This window comes from Conger conger, chromosome 12 (genome assembly GCF_963514075.1).
Source record: "Conger conger chromosome 12, fConCon1.1, whole genome shotgun sequence".
Taxonomy (NCBI): Eukaryota; Metazoa; Chordata; class Actinopteri; order Anguilliformes; family Congridae; genus Conger; species Conger conger.
The window spans coordinates 26,579,559-26,600,894 of NC_083771.1; the positions used below are offsets into that span (position 1 = coordinate 26,579,559).

A 21,336-nucleotide genomic window follows, 5' to 3' on the forward strand; every position below is an offset into this window, starting at 1 on the left:
ACACACTCACCCATCAACGGCGATTGGCTGCCATGCAAGGCACCAACCAGCTCGTCAGGAGCATTTAGGGGTTAGGTGTCTTGCTCAGGGACACTTTGATAAACCCAGGGCGGAATCGAACCGGCAACCCTTCGACTGCCAGACGACTGCTCTTACCGCCTGAGCCAATGTCGCCTCTTAAACGCCCTTTAAAATGCCCAGAGATCAACAATCTCGTCAGTATTTCACAGATTTGGCCTCTTTGGGAGAGTGACTAGAGCGAAGCCACTTGTGAGGAAGACCAACTTTCTCATGGCTGGAGTTGGCCACGTGACAGACCCTTCTGGAAGACGATGTTGTGATCTGATGAGACTAAAGTTGAGCTCTTTGGCCTGACAGTGCTGTTTGGGGCAAACAAAACACAGCCCACGCCCAGTCACTATTCCTGCCTTCAATTATGGCCGAGACAGCATTTTGCTTTTCAGCAGGAAGGACTGGGAAGCTTGCCACCAAGGACAAGATGGATGGAGCCAGATACAGACAAATCCATGAACAGAACCCGTTTCAGTCAGCAGTAAATCTGCATTTAGAGCAAAGATTCACAATCCATAAGGACAATAAACCTGGCAAAAACCTACAAAGCAATGGCTTAAAGGCATAAAGGTCCAGCTGAAATCCAGACCTAACTCCCATTTTAAAATTTTGACTGTAAAATTTCTGTCCAAATTGTAAATGTGGAAAACCTACTTGAGCATACTCATAACTGTAATTACTGCTAAAGGCTAATAGTCTGTTTTTGGTGGTTAATGCTTTAGTGAAGCAGAACTGTCTCTTTAATTTAAATACAAAATAAAACTATTTTGCATGAAGATGTTGCAATGTATTAAAATTCAAAAAGGTAACAGGACAAAATTTGAAAAAGTTCAAGGAGAGCTTGAACACTTCTGAAACACTTTCTGAACACACGCACGCACGCACACACTCACACACGCACACACATTGTTGTAATGTTTTGTACTGTATCATAGCTCCACTACATCATTTAGACCCACAGTTAAACACCACATCATGTTAAGAGTGAGATTTATTATTTCGTTTTAAAAAATCAAGTTACAGTCAAGTATGTAAGGAAAAGAGAAGGATGTACAACAAACAAACCCTCTTTTAAAAACCTAAAAATCAAGAAACAAACACCATGTGGCTTTTAATGCAAAATTCAACATAACCATTCTTGCTTATTCACTGTGAGACTTCTGACATGAGCGAGAGAAAGAGAGAGAGAATTCTCTCGACCATTCTCTCCCTCAACACTACACCAGCCCGCTGGTGTGGAAATGCACATACAAAAAGGCAACAATCAATTATTAATAATTATTAATAAAACAAGGACATCTATGTTAAGAAACTCTAGCATGGAGACAGTGGAGAAATTTCACCCCACCGCTTCAGAAGGATTTCAGTGGTTCAAATTAAGAAAAGCAATTTAAACACACATTTGGTGTGTTATTGACCCTCAACCATCAACGGTAATAACAGTGATCAAAGAGAGACAAGGATTAAAACTCTCCTTTCACATTATATTATTTAAAGAAAAGTGCTCACCAAAAAAATAAAAATAATAATAATTAAAAAGTTAGACAATAGCATACATTTAAGATTTTAAAAATACACATTAAAGCACAGTAAATTACTCTGCAGGAAAGGCACAAGCACTTATACACACACCACACATTGATTTGGAAACAAGAGTGCAACAATGTCTCAGAATGCAGACCATCCATTGAGAGCTCAGCCAGAGCATCTTCGTGCCATACTCCTCCATTTCACTAGGGGGAGCTGTTCATTTAATACCATGGATTATCTCACAGCACTAAATGGTAAGGCAAGATTTCAAGATTCCATTTCAATCCAGGAAAGGAAGAGAAATTTGATTTGTTCATTGAAAAAGATCCATTATTGCCAATTGTCATGGAATGGACCCCCCAGCCCTTCACTTAAAGGTAACATAATTACATTTGATCAGTGATGAGCAACTGCCAGCGCCAGCACTGGTGTTCTGGAAAAGATGGCTGAACACGACGCACGTAAACAGAGAAAAAAACAAAAGACAAAACAAACAAAAAACTCCCATATTGCACAGAAGATTCCCTTAATTTTCCATTAAGAAATAATCTTTAAAAAAGTAAAAACAGTGAACACTCAAAGACACACTCGACTCAAATAAAAACACACACACAGAATTAAAGAATCGTTTTTTTTCCTGCCGAACAACTTCCAGATCTACTGGAAGGCGAGAGGAATTTTCCACGGAGACAAGAGCCCGCTCTGTGCGGACAGAGAGCGCATTCATGGGGACGTGGGGAGCGGGGCCCGCCGCGTTTCGCGGGACTGGAAGGGGAACGGGAGGGCGGTTCGCGGAACAGAAAGCCTGCATTGTAAACACCATTGTTCCCTGGGGCGGACCAGGTGCACCGAGTCACAGAGACACAGAGCAGAGAGCCGAACATCAGCTCCCCTCTGAGTTCATAGTACCCACAACGCACCACTCTTGAGTCACCAACTCTGATTTCACCCTACCCACAATGCACCACTCCTCGTGACAACAGTCACAGCCCCTGCAGGGTCCAGCGGTTTGCACCAATGGGCACAGACCCAGCCGCAAACAAGGAATCGCAAGACTGGACCAATTACCTGTACCGTTTGCATGAAATTATCCAATCAAATGTGGTCAATGGCTGTGACCACTGGTGTGCAGTGCATTTACGGTCAAGCCATAGTGTGGGACACAAGTTTAGTCTAGTACAGATCTCACATGGGAGTAACAAGGTTTCAGCGTTGCGTATACAGACCCCCTTCCCCACCCGTCCTCCAGTTTTGCGTTTGGTTTGATGGTAATACAGATTCACTCTGACTTTTGCCAAGTTACTGTCTCTTTGATTCTCTCTGAAAGGAATTCTGGAGTGGCTCGGTCTCAAAGTACGTACATTTCAGCCCTTCCACCCCCCCCAACCCCCCACCCCCCACCCCCCACCCCCCAACAGAAAAAAGGAAACGGAAACATCCAGGTGGACTCTGCCATGTCAGTTTCATTCTATTACAGGCTGGACTGACCTCACTGCTGTTCTCAAATCTACAGCTCCAATCAAAGCGGTCGTCCATTTGGAGACTATTTAGGGTTCTACACTTTTTCTTTTTTTTTTAAATGGAGGGTGGGTGCAATATCTACCAGAATCTACCCCCCAAAACTGACATTAGGAGAGTCATCATGCGGGAAAACATAACAGACTATACCAGCCATTACTGCCGGAGGCAAAAAAAACAATAAACCAACAGATTAAAAAAACAAACAGTGACGTTTCGCTTCCTCTTGTAGCCACAGCCCAGTGAGGGTGTGGCAGCAGCACCGCGGCACAGAGGAGAAGCAGAAAGCAGCGGGGGCTCAGCCCCTCTGTGGAGAGAACGGCCATAGAACTGTCCTCCCAAAGTCAAAATGTGGCCAGCCATACATGACTAGGGACTGAGGAATTCTATATCATTGAACTTATTATCAACATGATGAAACATGAGGAAACATGACCCAAATGACTGCAGGAGCAGGCGTTGCCTAGATGCGCGGTAGTTCCAGTGGGGTTCCCCAAAAACCTGTTTTGAGCACAATACAACCCCTACACAGAGCAGCTGTGCACTGATCAGAACCAAACACCTAGACTTACATACATGTGATAAAACACCATGTTATAAAGTGCCACATAAGAAAAAAAATTTCCCCACCAGCCCACCTCACCATTTCCCCCATTTTTGCCAAAGACTGGGGTTTGGTTTCACCAGGTATGCAAAAAGCTCGTTCACATACCCGGTTATGAGCCAGGGTTTGCAACCAGATTCCAATGAGGCTCTAAAGAAGCCCATTTGTGCAAGTGGAGACCCCTGAGGGGCCAAAGACTGGGGGAATTTTACCATTTAGTATCAACAGCTGTATGCAAACATACCAGGAAAATGTCTATCATCTCTTCTCAGGAAGAGGAAGAGGGAGAGGGACAGAAAGAGAGAGAAAGAGAGATAGGCTAGGCCTCTGTAACCTGGTGTTTAAGCCCACTTTAATGGCCTGAACAGCCGTTGCCATATTCTTTACTTGTGTACATTCTTACATTTGCAAAGAAGCCCACACAACCTTCTTTCTCTCTCTTCCTCTCTCTCCCCCTCTCATACACATACACACAAACAAAATGTAGTACACGCTCATTAAATCACAGGTTTAAATTTCCAAATAGCAACAGTGATGTTAAACAGGTTAAACTGAAGAGCTAAACTAAGCAGTGGTGGTTCACCCTATGCAACTGATCGCATTACCCCATTTCCACACCAAAAAACAGCATTTCCCAGACTCCTTGGCTTCCTCTAATTTTCAGTATTACACACAACACTGCTTTCTGCTCTTTGAGGTGCCAAGCAGTTTGGGAAATCCAGGTTTCCAGGTCCAGTGTGTTAAAACAGAACAAGAATAAGATAAGTGACATAATCAGTATTCCCAGCCACCACAAATAGGGTTACAACCATTTTCCCCACATCAGGTTTTTCCATGTTTTTGTCCCTGCACGTGTGAGCACGCCCGCCTGCAAACACGTTGCTGTTCCTTCCACTAGGCAGGAAGAGATGCAGGGTGCTGACACTCCAGGACTGCAGGGAACTAATGACTCTCAATCACAACCGGCTCATACACTCCTGCTGATACCCTGGAGAGAGAGAGAGAGAGAGAGAGAGAGAGAGAGAGAGAGAGAGAGAGAGAGAGAGAGAGAGAGAGAGAGAGAGAGAGAGAGAGAGAGAGAGAGAGAGAGAGAGAGAGAGAGAGAGAGAGAGAGAGAGAGAGAGGATATAGGTGGGGAGAGAGAGAGAGAGAGAGAAAGAGAGAGAGAGAGGGAGAGAGAGAGAGCCATTAAAACATTGGTTGAAGTGCTGGGACACTCAGAGTCTTTAATGGGGACAGCGCTAACGCTAAAGACCTGACCGTTTTGTTATAACAGGGAATTTGTGAAAGCATTTTGTCCTTGCGTTAATGACACATCGTCATCTGCGAATACCACCTTCAGCCAGCTGCCACTGACTCACTAACACACAGTAAACAACAGAACGCCCCATCCTCACATCACAGGATCCATGAGCACTTCTCTTTCTCAGCTACTTTTGTTCTGACTGACATGAGGCCAGGGGCGAGTGTGAAGGAGAGACTCCTCCATCACAGAAACGGTTCTCCGCTATTCTACGCATCGCACGCAGTTCAGCTGCTGAGTGGGAAGAACTGTGTCACCTCAGCCTGAATGGACAGCACTGTGAATGCGGCTATCATCACGCTACCCATATACTGATATACACTCAGTTATAAATAGCATTCAGTTACTCAGCGTGGGTGACGCACGGTCACAGACCCATGTAGACACACATCACACCCCTCCTGATTTACCCCGCCCCCCCCCCTTCTGATACCCCTATCCCTGTCTAACCCCCCCCCCAAAAAAAAAAAAAAAAAAAAAAACATATTGCACTTATATGACGACTATATGTTTAGAACAGCAGTCCAGGTGTATTTTTCTAGTTCTGGATGTGAAGCTTTGACTTGTGGTAGAACCTATGCACTTGTAAGTCGCTTTGGATTAAAAGCGTCTGCCAAATGAATAAAATGTAAAAGGTAAATCTGTACTTCTGTACTCGTGCAGTGACTTACTGACGAAACTGGGATTGGAACTCATAACCTCCTGGTTAGGAGCCCAGCACCATAACCAATACAGACAGGTCACTCAAACAAACACAGAGAAACATGCACACGCTCACACACTCTCACACACTCTCTCACACTCTCTCACACACTCTCACACACTCTCACACACTCTCACACACTCTCACACACTCTCACACACTCTCACACACTCTCACACACACTCTCACACACTCTCACACACTCTCTCACACTCTCTCACACTCTCTCACACTCTCTCACACTCTCTCACACTCTCTCACACTCTCTCACACACACTCACACACTCACACACACTCACACACACTCACACACACTCACACACACTCACACACACTCACACACACTCACACACACACTCACACACACACACTCACACACACTCACACACACTCACACACACACACTCACACACACTCACACACACTCACACACGCACACACACACACACACACACACGCACACACACTCACACACACTCACACACACTCACACACACTCACACACACTCACACACACTCACACACACTCACACACACTCACACACACTCACACACACTCACACACACTCACACACACTCAGTCCTGGCTCACCTGTTGCCCAGGTGAACCCCGCTAAGCGCTGTGGACCCATCCCGGCTGACGAACAGTCTCAGGTTACTGTCTGTGGGGGGGACAGGCAAACAGGTGACCTTTCAACACACCTGTGCACATCCTTACCGTCATTTACCCTTATCACCAACGCCTCTGTTACCGTTGCCAATGTTATCATCAGCTTTATGCAACCAGATATGTCAAACCAAGAACTGGCTGCAGGTATCATCATCATCAAAACCATCATCATCATCAAAATAATCATCATCATCACCATCACCATCATCATCAAAACCACCATCACCATCATCATCATCATCATCATCATAATTGTCATAATCATCATGATAATCATCACCCATATCATCATTATCATCACCATCATCATCATCATCATCCACTGCTGTAGCCCTTGTGCCTCACTGTCTCCCCCTCCCCTGCATCTGCTCATGCAGTGAGCTCCTGCACGGATTGGCTGACCTTCATTGTTGAAGTCGTGAGAGAAGTTCTGGCTCTGGACGATCTTCTCCACGATGTCGTCAGCATCAATGCGCGTGTCATCCACCCAGGTGGGCTGCCTCTCCGCAACCACGTCATTCTTCCTCCTGCAGCCACCAGGGGGCGCCGTGTCAAAACATGCTCAAAACGCACGCATGCACACTCACACGGATACACCGACACACACGCACAGTCTTTGCTATCACTGTTATTCATGCTCATTCTCACTCTTATTTTTGCCCAACTCAAGCTTGCGCACACAGACACATGTACACTCACACAAGCATACACATATGCGCGCACACACACATACATACACACACACACACACACACACAGATTCCAATGCTGGAGTTAGCCTTTGGGAGTTCAATCTGCTAGCCTTACTGTATCCTTATGAAGGGGAACAACACCAATGAATGGGCGGAGCCACCATGGCCTATCACAGGTTTTAACCAATCACAGTTTTGTTATGAGAGACAGAGGAGCAGTGAGGGGTTCAAAGGTTAGTGAGGGGTTCAAAGGTCAGCGATGTGGGGAGGTGTGTGTGGGGAGGTGTGGTGAGATGTGGGGAGGTGTGTGTGGGGAGGTGTGGTGAGATGTGGGGAGATGTGTGTGGGGAGACGTGTGTGGGGAGACGTGTGTGGGGAGACGTGTGTGGGGAGACGTGTGTGGGGAGACGTGTGTGGGGAGACGTGTGTGGGGAGACGTGTGTGGGGAGACGTGTGTGGGGAGACGTGTGTGGGGAGACGTGTGTTGGGAGACGTGTGTGGTGAGACGTGTGTGGGGAGATGTGTGTGGGAGATGTGGGAAGAGGTGGGGAGAGGTGGGGAGATGTGTGTGGGAGATGTGGGGAGAGGTGGGGAGATGTGTGTGGGAGATGTGGGGAGGCGTGTGGGTAGACGTGGGCCTTGCCTGGAAGGCCGGTTGGAGAGCAGGATGGGGAGCGGGGGGCCGGGGCGGTCTCTCGGGGCGAGGGGGCTCCCGCTCGGGCTCCTGGGGGGCCTCGACGGCGGTGCCGGGGGCCCCTGAAGCGCTGCTGCTGCTGGTGGAGGCGGTGCGGCGGCGTGGGAGGTCCGTCAGGCTGGAGGAGGCCGAGCTGCAGCCTGGAGACAGAGGAGGAGGGGGGGAAGAGGAAGAGGAAGAGGAGGAGGGGGGGAAGAGGAAGAGGAAGAGGAGGAGGGGGGGAAGAGGAAGAGGAGGAAGTGGTGGAGGGGGAGGAAGAGGGGGAGGAAGAGATGGAAACAGGGATAAGACAGTTGTGACAGTCACCTTACTGTTTAATCACAGACAACCAATGCACTGGTGACAGGCAATAAAAAGTCAGTGTTTGCATACTACTACTTCCTGTATACCCAGAGTGCCTGGATATATATCCACCAATCACAGACAGGGGGCACTGTGGGGGACTTTGGGCAGTGAAAGACAGGGGGCGCTGTGGGGGACTATGGGCAGATAAAGACAGAGGGCGCTGTTTCAGGGCTCTGACCTGATGTCCTGCTGTGCTGGCTGGCGTAGCTAGAGTTGCGGGAGTGGCCGATGTGAAAGACCTCGTCTGGGCTGGAGGGGTTCTGATCCAGCTCCTCCAGCAGACCTGCGACCACACAGAACCAGCAGAACGTCACCCCAAATACACCAATCCCAGTGCAGACCATCACCCCAACACACCAATCCCAGGACAGACCATCACCCCAACACACCAATCCCAGGACAGACCATCACCCCAACACACCAATCCCAGTACAAAACATAACCCCAACAGCCCAATCCCAGTACAAAACATAACCCCAACAGCCCAATCCCAGTACAAAACACAAGTCTAACACAAGAACAAATGTCTTCGTACTAGAGTGTCCATTACAGTAGTGTGTGTGTGTGTGTGTGTGTGTGTGTGTGTGTGTGTGTGTCTGTGTTATTTCGGCTCCAGGCATAACGTGTGCTGCATTTGTCACCCACCAGGGTTGAGGACGGGGCTCTTTAATTTCAGCGGCCTTCCCGAGGTAGGTGTGGGTGTGGTAGTGGTCCCCTCCCCCTTACAGTCCAGCTGCAGGGAGTGGTCCTGGCCCGGGACCGAGATGGACTTGGCCGTGCTCGGAGGCCTAAGTGACAGGAAATGACATCACAATGGCAATATTAAAACACCGCACTGACCAGAAGTGTTTCAGAGGAGTTTCCCGTATCTTTCCCTTAGCCCAGACCCAGAGCAGGGCCTCTGCGTCTACACATGAATATCTGTACAAATACGGCACATTCCTTTCTTCATTTCACATGAATATCTCACAGCAGGCCAGAGAGGCAGCCAGGAGAGGGGAAGAGGAGCCTCCCACAGGAGAGAGGAACTGAGAGACAAAGTGACACTCACGTTTTGAAGCAGGGGTCCCCAGACAAGAGAGTCATTCCAATGGTAACCTAAAAAAACACACAACTTACTACAACCTCGGAAATAAAGGTACGAAAAAGGTGCAAATGCTTGTCGCTTCGGCAGTACCTGGTGCATAGAATAGCCCAACCCAGCAATATAAAACTCATTTACACCTTTTTTGGCTGGATAATGTACCCAAAAGAAAAATGTGGCCAAAGAAAACATTACAGTACTGTCAGGGTACGTTTGGGAAATGTGATCCTTGAAGAACAGAAACGTATCTCCACTGTCACTTTATTTGTGAAAGTGTAGGATCAGAATTCCCCAAGGAGAAGTGCACTGGCGCAGGGCTTGAAGTTACTCAGCATTTAGTCTGCTGCAGACACCGGTCTCCGGCTCGAAGTCTGCAGAAAAAATATGCTTTTTCTTGGCTTGGAACACCACCTACCCTCCTGCGATTCCTTAATCGAAATGTCAGCCATTTCTTGGATCAGCAGTTTCCCTCCACAAACATGGCCGGGCATATCCAGTTTTGGGGATACTATTTGTTCAGCAGGCTTGGAGCAAAGAGCCAGAAGCCTGAAGGGAAGGCTATCCAAAACGTTAACTGACCAATTAAAACAGTTCATAATGAATTAAACTCACTGGGGGTTCAAACCCAAACCATTGGTAGTTTCACTGATGACCAGACCTGGGTAAAATATGTAATTGTTTCAGATTCAAATACTTAGGGAGAAGTCTGAGATACTGAGCTTGTCTGGATGGAAAACACGTGAGGTATTTGCCCCAGCTCTGCTGATGACCGGCGGTGACCTCTCACCCCTCACCCCTCACCCCTCACCTTCAGGATGGAGTTGTCCTGCCGGGTGTTCTTAGTGTCGTAACCCTCCAGCAGGGAGCAGCGCACGATGGAGCCTGAGCCAGCAAACTCCGCCAGGTTCAGATCCGCAAAGCCCAGCTGTGGGGGAAGAGGGAGAGAGAGAGGGGGGGAGAGGGAGAGAGAGGGAGAGGGAGGGAGAGGGAGAGAGGGAGAGAGAGGGAGAGAGGGAGAGAGGGAGAGAGGGAGAGAGGGAGAGAGGGAGAGAGGGAGGGAGAGAGGGGGAGAGGGAGGGGGAGACATAAATTGTGAGAAAGGGGTGTGAGAGCGAGAGGAGTAGAAGGAGAGAGAGATTTGACAGAGTGAGAGTGGGAAGGAGGCTGATGGTGAACTTTTCTGAAGTGTGCCTTTATGTAAGCAGGGCTGTGTGAAGTCTGTGAGGTTTTGCCCATCTGTGAAGCTGCCGCTCGCTCAGACCGCACACCCCCTCCCTCTCTCTCTCTCTAAGCCCCTCCATCCATCTCTCAGTCTTCATTTCCGTCATATCTCTCCGTCTCCTTCCCTCCCTCTCTCTGATCCATCTGAAGACACTGAGCTGCAGTCTTTCAGGAGTAGGCGCAGTAATGATGTAATGTTTCACTCAACAGTGATTGGCCATGAGGCGGCCTGGGGCTACAGTGGTGTTTCTCACACATGCATCGCACATCACACACACAACTTAAAACGTTTTACCCAGAAGGCCACACGTTATTTCTCCCAGAGACAGCAGCGGTTAATACACCGGACCTAAAAAGGGTTCAGTTCCTGGGAGTGGCACGCTACTGAAACCCAATTCACTCAGGGGTGAAAGGTCTTTAAAGGTCGGTTTGGTGCTCCTACCCTAGACCTGCTAGCTGCTGTGACAGACAGTGACCCGCGACTACAGGCCCACTCTGTTATTCCATAGCAATGTGACCAAACTGCACAAAGAGTTCCACTGTTCCCCTGGCAACCTCGGGACTCTAGAATATCCCACGTGGTCATGTGACTCATGTCCCTGACTTGGAACACTGGGAGCAAGGTTGCTCAACGAGACAAATGTTTGTTCACTTGCTTGCCCTCACACAAACATGTGCCAAGACACAAAGATGCATGCGCACGCACGCACGCACGCACGCACGCACGCACGCACGCACGCACGCACGCACGCACGCACGCACGCACGCACGCACGCACGCACGCACGCACGCACGCACGCACGCACGCACGCACGCACGCACGCACGCACGCACGCACGCACGCACGCACGCACGCACGCACGCACGCACGCACGCACACACACACACACACACACACACACGCACGCACGCACGCACACATCCCTCCAGCACCAACCATACTGAGAAAGACAACAGCCATGAGTCACAGTGAAGTGCTCCATTGCTTGCCAGGCGTCACCCTCGATATATTGATTTTAAATTTCAATGTACCAATCAACTTGTTTTGCTGTATTCCCTCTGTCAGTGTGTAGGGGCCAAAAGGGTCCACGTTCTAAAAACAGTTTGGAAGTCTCCTGTCACTTCATGTGTAGCTGTGTCTTTGCGGCATTTCTGAAGCTCACACTTCTGCTTTCCATCACCATTAAAAACATGATTAATCACAGCCTATAGACCTGCTCTATTAAAAACATAACTGACTTTAAGTTCATTCTGCCATAGACTAGCACTACTGTTGGTGTCACATGACCACGGCTGTGTGAGTACATCGGCCAATCAGCAGACAGATACACACCAGCAACCACAGCCTGGCCAATCTGCAGACAGATACACACCAGCAATCGCTTCCTGCCCATCCCATTGTCCTGGCACTTCTGGGGGCATCATAGGACAGGACAGGACAGGAAGGAAGGAAGGAAGGAAGGAAGGAAGGAACCGGATTCTGCCCATTTCCCTCGGACTTTGGTACCAGCGCCAGCGGGACCGGTGATCATCACTCCCTACACTCTGCCACCTCAGTAGAACTCAGCACTGTACCCCGGACCCCGAGAGGAGCTCTCTCAAACAGAAAACATCCGCTCACCTCCCAGCAGTGACAAAGCAGTGACTTCCTGCTGGATTAGGACATGCGTCACCACTATTATTCTCACCATTATTATGAGTATAGTTATTATACATTCATTACACAACCATTATTATTCCATTCAATGAGTCACACTGCTCTGTCCAATCAGAATGTGTGTACAGTACACCCAGGGCAAAGCTGACTGCTGACTATAAAAAAAAATTCTCTCTCAGATACAGATCAATATTTTAAAACTATTTGTTCACTTCTCCCCAATCAGGAGCCCAAGAGAAAATCCTCACAGTCAGCAACCTGAATTTGAATTCAATTCTAGATTTGACTGGGTTGATACCAAAGCTCCTCCACCAGGGGGCGAAACGCAGGGTGAATTTGGGATTTTGGAGCGGTTCCATCTCTCCTCTCTGCAGCCAAAGAGGGATTCACACCCCGACACCACAGGGGCCCTGGGTGCCTCCAGCTAAACTCGACTCCTCACGCAGCCAAAAAAACGCCCCAGAAAAAAACAAAGAGCAGACCAAACCAATAAATGCATAACGAAGGCGCGACATCACCAGACATATTGCAGGAGATCGAGAGCACCAGTCAGGAAAAGACTCGCAGGGAACACTGTGCTGAGTTTCATTTCACCAATCAAGCATTAACACCTGTCAAGCATTATTATATTATATTTTTATCGGGTTAGCCCAGTGTACATGACTGGGACCCGGAAGGTCGGTGGTTCAATCCCCGGTGCAGCCACGATTAGATCTGCACAGTTGTTGGGCCCTTGAGCAAGCCCCTTAACCCTGCATTGATCCTGAGGGGATTGTGCCCTGCTTAGTCTAATCAAGCCGCTTTGCCATAAAAAACATTTAAGAATAAATAAAACATGTTGCTTGGGATAAAAGAGTCAGCTAAATAACTGTAAAGATTTTAAAAATGATCAGTTTTCGGCACATTACTGCATCACTGTAACAGTTGGCGTTGTGCTGAGCAGCCAGAAAGGGCCAGAGTTCAGAAACCACAGACTCTGAGCTGAAAGACACACAATTGTTGTTGGAGAAGAAAAGCAGCTGCCAGGTCACACAGAGACCTGACAAAACCAAAACTGAACTTTCACCCCTTTCACCCCCACCCCCTTCCAGACCGCTGCACCCCAGGGATGTGGTGGAGTGGGGTTCAAAGATCACCTCTGATCCGGAACCAAACAGTATGGATCACCTATTTACTTATGTGACTCAGCACGTTTACACGCACGCACACACGCACAAAGTGATGTCCTTAGTAATAAAGTCACCTGTTTCAGTTTCATTGCATTTCATGTAATTGTTTTGTCATATTTTAAATTTTTTAAGTTGTTTATTCTCCTTTCTTTTACAGATTAAACTTCCCTGGTTGTATCTCTGTATTATCTTTTAATTCTGTTGAAGTGTAATGTATGAATGTGAGAGAGAGAGTAAAAAGCAAAAAAAGAAATGGAATAGGTCTGGAGGTCAAACTCTTACCTTTGAAAAAGTCTTTCCTCCTTTGAGTTCCTGCAATACAAACAGGAAGAGACAAGATGAGCCCTGGAGCACAGACACCGGTCGGCTGTACGTGTGTGTGTGTGTGTGTGTGTGTGTGTGTGTGTTCAAACTCACCCCCTTATATAACCGATATAGATCACATTTCACCTTTGTTTACCGGTAAGTAAGGTGACAGCTGTTCTACAGAAATGTCTCGGGGAGTGTGGCAAGCAAGAGACTGTGCAGCCAATCAGCTGCAGGGGTGGGGAGTTAACAGACAGATCTGGATTTACCCCAGCACAGCCCTCCTCTTCGCTGCAACAGCTGTGAGATATGGTGTAACACAGTTAACTACCTCTTAATTACCACTCATTCTATAGACTGGGGTGGGGGCTCTCCTAGGCAATCTCACAGAACTCCACAGTTCCACATGCACTCAGTCATTTGGAGGGTGGAGGTTGGTGTGTGTGAGGGTGCACATCTGTGTGTGAGATACTTTTTATACAGGCAGGGGTGGTGCTGGTGAGGGGGTATCGGAGGCGTTTCGGGGTAGCCCACCTTGCGGACAGAGACTCGACAGACACAGGGGTCCAGCACCCCGGTAGTCGAGCTGGCACTCATCTTACACACGAAGGAGAACCTCTTCTTCCAGCGAACGCAGTTCTCCTGCACCTCCTCCCTGCAGAGAGAGAGGGAGAGAGGGAGTGAGAGAGAGAGAGAGAGAGAGAGAGAGAGGGGGGGGGGGGGGGGGGCAGAGGGGGAAGGGAGCCACTGGTCAGAGTAGGGTCTCACACCAAGACCCATCATCAGAGCTTTCACTAAACAATTTTTTTTATTTCAAAGTGAAAGAATGCATGAACCATTTAAAAAAATGAAAGGTAATCGTGGGTCCCATTTCACAAGCTCTTTTGCGAGGTCAGCACTGCTGTTTGGAGAAGCCAGGGGAAAACACACAGCACGATCTACGAAAACAGATCATTACAGAATGTGCTGGAAGGTCTCGGGTACCCTGGATGAGATGAGGATGTGAGAAAGTGGGACCCAAGCTAGCCTGCACGTGGAGATGCGGGGGTGTGGGGTTCAGAGACCTCTGACCGACAATCAGCACGGACTTTAGAACGAGCCATCATCTCCTTGCAATGACTCAGCGAATTTACAATGTATTCACTGCAATGTATTTTTCTCGATTTTTACATAATATGACGTTACCTACTGCCACAGCGTGGCAGAATAAATAGTGAATGTGAATTTTTGATGGATACGGTCTATTTTTATGTACTGTCCTTGGGCTTTGCGTCACATGCAACCACCTGCTTGCATGTGACTCAGCAAATTTACACAGTGGTGTTCCTTGCGCGCATGCATACACTCGCACATTTCAGTATTGTCTCTGTCATCAAGGAGAACACACAACACAGGAAAGAGGATTCATCATTGACAAATGACACTATGTAAAGCAGAATACTGTAGCTTTAGGTTGCGGCCAGTTTTGCTGGAATGGAACAATGACTGTTTTTTTTTCTTCTTCTTTTTTAAATACTGACTATAATAATGAAGATGTCAAAGAATGTCAGGTTCTCTTAAATCTAGAGGTGGACGTTTCCACCAAACAGAACAGCCCTCCTGCTTTCATGACCTTCTCTCAGTCTTTTTCAGTTTTGCCTATCCCAAAAACCCCAAACACCAAGCCTCATACCTGTTCTCACTGCCAGAGCACGTGTTCAGTCCCACCCTTGTCCCAACAACCTCAACAGTTTCTCTCCAAATCCTCCCCACCCCCTCCTCTTACACCTCCATTCCTCCCTCTATCTCTCTAGGCTCTATTAGAGCAGGTGGAGAAATGGCTGTGTTCCTGTGGTGACCGGTGATTTAGTGTTGGGCTTATTCTGCTCCGAGAGACTCTGATCTGCGGTTCCTAAGTGTTTCTTAAAGGAACGCCACTCCCTTTCCCCCCAACATTCCCCAGCAGAATTCCCACTCTCCGCTAATGGCTCGACCTACTCCTCTTTTTCTGGAATTCTGGAAACTCTCCACACAGCTGCAGCGATCAGTGATCGGCACTACATGAAGTGCCAAAGAAAATCTGGACTGTAGATCTTTCTTGAGACACGCGCACGCGCACGCGAACGCACGCACACGCACACGCACTCATTCGCCTCTAACCATCACAAGATAGCAGGAACTTTAATAAGAAACATCAGAATGGGAGAAAACTTCCCAGAGAGAAGGAATTGTGTGGACACTGGAACACACACACACACACACACACACACACACACACAACACAGCAGAAGAAAGAAGTCCAGGTCACACATTGTAGTTCTCTCAGGAGTGCAGCACCACCTCCCTGCACAGGATTCAAACCTGCAGCTCTGTCAGTGTCCCGTGGGAACACACCCATGTTCCCGCGGGACAGACCTCCCTGCACAAACCACACATGCACTCTTCCACTGCTCACAAAACCCAGGCCTGCAGACACTGCTGCCCTCCAGGACTGGAGTTAAACCTCCAGACACTGCGGCCCTCCAGGACTGGAGTTAAACCTGAAGACACTGCAGCCCTCCAGGACTGGAGTTAAACCTGCAGACACTGCTTCCCTCCAGGACTGGAGTTAAACCCGCAGACACTGCGGCCCTCCAGGACTGGAGTTAAACCTGAAGACACTGCGGCCCTCCAGGACTGGAGTTAAACCTGAAGACACTGCGGCCCTCCAGGACTGGAGTTAAACCTGCAGACACTGCTTCCCTCCAGGACTGGAGTTAAACCTGAAGACACTGCAGCCCTCCAGGACTGGAGTTAAACCTGCAGACACTGCTTCCCTCCAGGACTGGAGTTAAACCCGCAGACACTGCGGCCCTCCAGGACTGGAGTTAAACCTGAAGACACTGCGGCCCTCCAGGACTGGAGTTAAACCCGCAGACACTGCACCCCTCCAGGTCTGCGGTATTACTGTGGTAATACAGTAATACACTGTACTGACTCTGCATTACTGTAGTATTTATTAACAGAGCTAGAGAAGCTATGGCAGCACTCCAGAATTGTAGGGGTGTGTGCAGTTTGTTGACATGGTTCCATGGAATCCAGTCATTAGTAAACAGTGCGGTTATTATGGACTGTACATTTCACAAACGGGGCGTTCGAGAGATACATGAGCCAAATATCCTCCCAGCCCCATCTCCCGGCTGCTGCGTACAGGAAGGCTCTGTGTCACCACAACATCCTACCCCCTCCTGTTACTGAAGAAACACTGCACTTCCTCAACCTGCAATGCCACCCCTACAAAAGAAGCAGTTGCATGATGCATTTTGGGTAAGACAGAGCAACCAGAAGGATGCTGGGTCAGTTCCTGTGGCCAGGAGGAAAGGGGGGTGAAATCTGCATTCAAACCACTGACCACAGCAAATACTGAGCCAAACAAAGGTATGGGTAAACTTTAACCCTTTAAGGTGTCAGATCACACGTGTGATTGGAACATTCTAATGTGGATCTAGGCTGAAAGGCTGGTTTATACGCCGTCGCTTGACTGAAATCGCAGAACGTTGTTCATGAACATTCTGACATCACCCAACATTGACTACGGTCATTGTTTCATTTAAAATATATTTAATTCATGAAGTATAAACTGAATATCGTTGCGACCAGCGGTCGACCAGATGGTGTATAAACCAACCAACACTGGAGAACACTTTTTTTGGGTTAAAGGTGCAGTAATATCAGTTGCCATGGCCGCAAAATAACGCAGGTGGCAATTAAATACCCAGGTGGATCACAGAGAACTGGGATTTTGCCTGTTTAAGTAGGTCATGCCTTAACGTTGCATGTTGAATCCTTATCTCTATTTAACTGCCCCAAGAGCTGGGTCTCCCAGGTTTCTCCGTGACTTATTGTCACACCTGCCTGCACTCGGCTCCAGCAACATGGCTACACTGGCTCCCATAGCAACAGGCTTTCCACTGGCACCCACCACTCCACAGGAAAAGACCAACTACAACTTCCTGGGCCAGGGAGGGGGAGGGGGAGAGTCCTGATCCACTCTTCAACTGCCACTTCCTAATAAACCACACCAGATATTATTCTGCAACCATATAACACAACATTCTTACCCCTACACAAGCAAGGTAGGAATGTGACTGCGTGTAGTTGTACATCATTTTTTGTGTGCGTTTGTGTGTATTTGAGAAACAGAACACAAAGTAAAGAAAGAGAGGAGTTTATTGTACTATAGCATACAGGTTATGTCAATATCCATATCTATGTCTGTGGCGAGAAAACATTTGTGTGTGGCAATAAAAGTTACATTTTAATTTGGAATTTGACTGAGAGAGAGAAAAAGGAGAATTTAGGCAGCCAACTCTCTGACAACCCAAAGTGTTCACAGGCACTGTGTTCAACTGAAAGGCCATTTTACCGCCCCCGATATTTTATCTGCTAGGTATGATGGGCTACTTTAGTCCCACTGGTCTATCATTTTTAATTTACTGAAACACTAATAAAGTGTTCGGTAAGACCACCTCCAATCCTGCAGCACTGATCTGAAATCAGCTAAACAAAGGCAAAAAGACACGTAAACTCCTCAAGAAACACATTTAAACATGATGAGGGGGGGCCAGGGGGGCTCCATCTCCCTGGTCCTGCAGACTCTCAGATTCCCTCCAGTGGAGCCAGACCTCAGCCAGGCAGTGACCAGTGCTTCCTCTTCCTGCCGAGGCTGTGGTCCCCTCTCTCAGCCTCTCCTGCTCTACATCCTGCCTCCTCAGCCCTCTCTCTCTGCATGTGTGAGGGGAGAGGGCACTGGGGGCGGTCTGTAGTGGTAGTGGTTAAGATACATGACTGGGACCCACATGGTCGGTGGTTTGATCCCCGGTGTAGCCACAATAAGATCCACATGGCCGTTGGGCCCTTGAGCAAGGCCCTTAACCCTGCATTGCTCCAGGGGAGGATTGTCTCTTCCTTAGTCTAATCAACTGTACGTCGCTCTGGATAAGAGCATCTGCCAAATGCCATTAATGTAATGTATGTAATGGGTCCAAATGCTATACATTAACTTTTGGGCAGGCCCAACCACCCCTATGCTAATTCAACAACTCACATACATAAAACTCATAGTACAAAACAGTACAACAGTACTGAAATACAGTACAATATATAGCCCTATAGGAGCAACCATGTAGAAATAATATATCGCAGAATGAGCACAATTGAACAATTTATTCCTGGGTAGGTTGCCAAGGATACGCTCGGTGAAAGGCAGGATGTTAAAAGCAGTAGTGCTGGCGTTAAGTAACCGATTCTGTTAACACCGTTTCTGGAGCCACCTGAACCAATCAGAAGCATTACTGCTTAGAGCCTAAAAAGAGACGCGTCAATAATACAGCTTCTGAACCAGAGACAGGAGAAAATAAACTCACTGAGCTGGTGTCACCGGGACAGTGATCTGTAACACTGATGGGTATTTCATCACAGTGAGGAAGGTTCACCAAGGGGGTATTTCATATCAGTGTGACAGCAGTTACCCCGCAAATATTGGTCAATCAGACCTGGGTAAAATGTATTCTAAATACAATATCTCTTTAGATCCCAGAAGATTTTGAAAAAATACCTCCGGATCTCTATGAACCTTGTCCTTGAGGGTTCTAGCTTTCCATGTCTGATTCACTCAATAATCACTCAATGATTCACTCAATGATTCACTCAATGATTCACTCAATGATTCACTCAATGATTCACTCAATGATTCACTCAATGATTCACTCAATGATTCACTCAATGATTCACTCAATGATTCACTCAAGATTCACCCAATTCTGTGCACATCTCAGACATGTGATGGGGATCTGCACCAATCAGAGAGCAATAGGTGGAATGGGTGGTCTAAAATCTAAGAAGGAATGTGGAGCCACCGGCCCAATAACGAACGGTTCTGTACTCCACTAAAAGAATCACAACCCAATGCATCTGGTACACACCAGCACAAACAGAAACAAGACCCCGCTTAGAAATACACCACATGACACATGTGATTCTCGGGGAAAGAGGAGGAGGTGGAGGAGATTGAGAACAACATTAAAAACAGACTGAAGCTACCCATCATCTTTTAATAAACTTCCTGTCTAATGTATAATATCTTCATCCATCCGTCTCTGATCCTGAGACATCTCAAAGCTTCCAAACTTCCGGAGTTTCGCTTTGCTCTGCCTTTAACAAAGCCTGGAGACAAAAGCAGCGTTTCTGAGGATAAGCCCACCCGTATTGCAGGGAGGAGCAAAGCTGCTCCCCCAACAAAAATGCAATAAGACAAACCACAATTAGAGGGCTTAATCTCAGAACCAGTTGTAGTTCAGCAGTCTGTATTTGGCAAAGAACACTGTTGATGAGAACATGAAACAGTTGGAGGGTTGTCCCCCTGCAAACAAAGCTAAGCGGGATTTGTTGCAGTTCCTCAATTTGCAACAATTTGCAATCAGTATGACATCCGGATCTTTCTCCGCTTCAGTTCCGCAGCAGTTCTTGATTGTGGATTAGCGGGAGTTTTCTGATCTCTCGTGCTGGTGTCATGGAGCACATGCCAGCTTCCAGGAGAGGTGGGAAGTCTGAAAGTACTAAATACACCCACCTCTGCTTCGCTTCAATATACATAAGAAGGGTACAGTTACCAAAAGAAGGCAATTTTTTAAATATGACACAATGCTGTGGTTTCAGAATGCCAGGAAAAGCCTCCCAGGTGAACGCTTCTCAGAAGAACAGTGTGAACATGGAAATTAAATGAATTAACACATTCCACGGACAACTTTTATGCAATCAGACCGGTTCTCAATGTTACGAAGTCTTGAGCTTGAGCAAACTGCCACAGAAACCAGGAATTCCAATCCACACATGACCATAACTGGAAAGTCCTGGAACATTTCTGGGTGAGGCTGCATGTGTAAAGTGTTAATGATTGCAGCTACAGCCCTGGAGACCCTGGAGACCAGTGCCTTGGTTTAGTGGTCTCTGGGCTCAAAAAGAGAGAGCGAGAGAGCGAGCCACTGCTATCTGTGAATTGCAGGTGGAGTAGTAGGCAGACAGACAAATCCTTCCCAAAGATAGTGCACACTCTACCCTCTATACACTTACAGTACCAGCATGAATCACCACACAGGCACAGGCACAGGCACAGGCACAGACACACACAGACACACCGGACTACAGCTGTATGCTTTGGCCAATTTTTCCACATTTCCTGCTCATATAGGAATATTAATTTTATTATGGACTAGATTATAGAGAGACAAAGCAAGCCCTTCATTAGTCATTGACCTGATAAGAGCCCCACCTCCTACTCTGCACAAAAACAAAACACCACAGTAAATGAGAAATTGAACTGCCCCGATTTAATGAAGCTTAAAATTGATAGATACAGGTGTTAACACACACACTAAAGCTTACACATGACCCTATTGTCTGGTCTATGACAATAAAAACATCCATTGCCAGAGGACAGTCCCTGGTCACACACGCTCCTTTCTCTCTGACAGTAAGGACAGATCTTTCAGTGTTGGGACATAGAGCCCAGTATTGGTGGGACACGGTGAGGAGTGGGGGCTCAGTGAAGCTCTCGGGTGTGTAAAATAAACCTGTTAAATAAGTCCTGTTATCACCCAAAACTGCCGCCAGAACTAAACCATTATAATAAACCGTCAGAACATCCTCACGGACCACAACAATAAAACATCGTGATGTACGTTTGGTTTATAGCCAGGTGCAATCTGTGCACAGCGGAAATCCCCACCTCAGCTGCACAAGGACTTTGATC

At 47.6% G+C, this 21,336-nt stretch overlaps 1 protein-coding gene across 1 annotated transcript in view; it reads right to left on the bottom strand.

Annotated features, from left to right (window-relative positions):
* Positions 1 to 3,014: 3,014 nt before the first annotated feature.
* The window catches only part of eeig1b (estrogen-induced osteoclastogenesis regulator 1b), a 29,010-nt gene continuing 10,688 nt past the window's right edge, over positions 3,015 to 21,336 (bottom strand). The window contains exons 3-12 of the mRNA XM_061262913.1: positions 14,103 to 14,223; positions 13,545 to 13,574; positions 10,024 to 10,140; positions 9,183 to 9,229; positions 8,777 to 8,919; positions 8,310 to 8,414; positions 7,731 to 7,926; positions 6,803 to 6,927; positions 6,323 to 6,392; positions 3,015 to 4,712 (exon numbers count right to left, since the gene is read on the bottom strand). Of these exons, the coding sequence (XP_061118897.1) occupies positions 4,667 to 4,712; positions 6,323 to 6,392; positions 6,803 to 6,927; positions 7,731 to 7,926; positions 8,310 to 8,414; positions 8,777 to 8,919; positions 9,183 to 9,229; positions 10,024 to 10,140; positions 13,545 to 13,574; positions 14,103 to 14,223 (1,000 nt within the window). The 3' untranslated portion in view covers positions 3,015 to 4,666. The remainder of the gene's footprint in view (positions 4,713 to 6,322; positions 6,393 to 6,802; positions 6,928 to 7,730; positions 7,927 to 8,309; positions 8,415 to 8,776; positions 8,920 to 9,182; positions 9,230 to 10,023; positions 10,141 to 13,544; positions 13,575 to 14,102; positions 14,224 to 21,336) is intronic.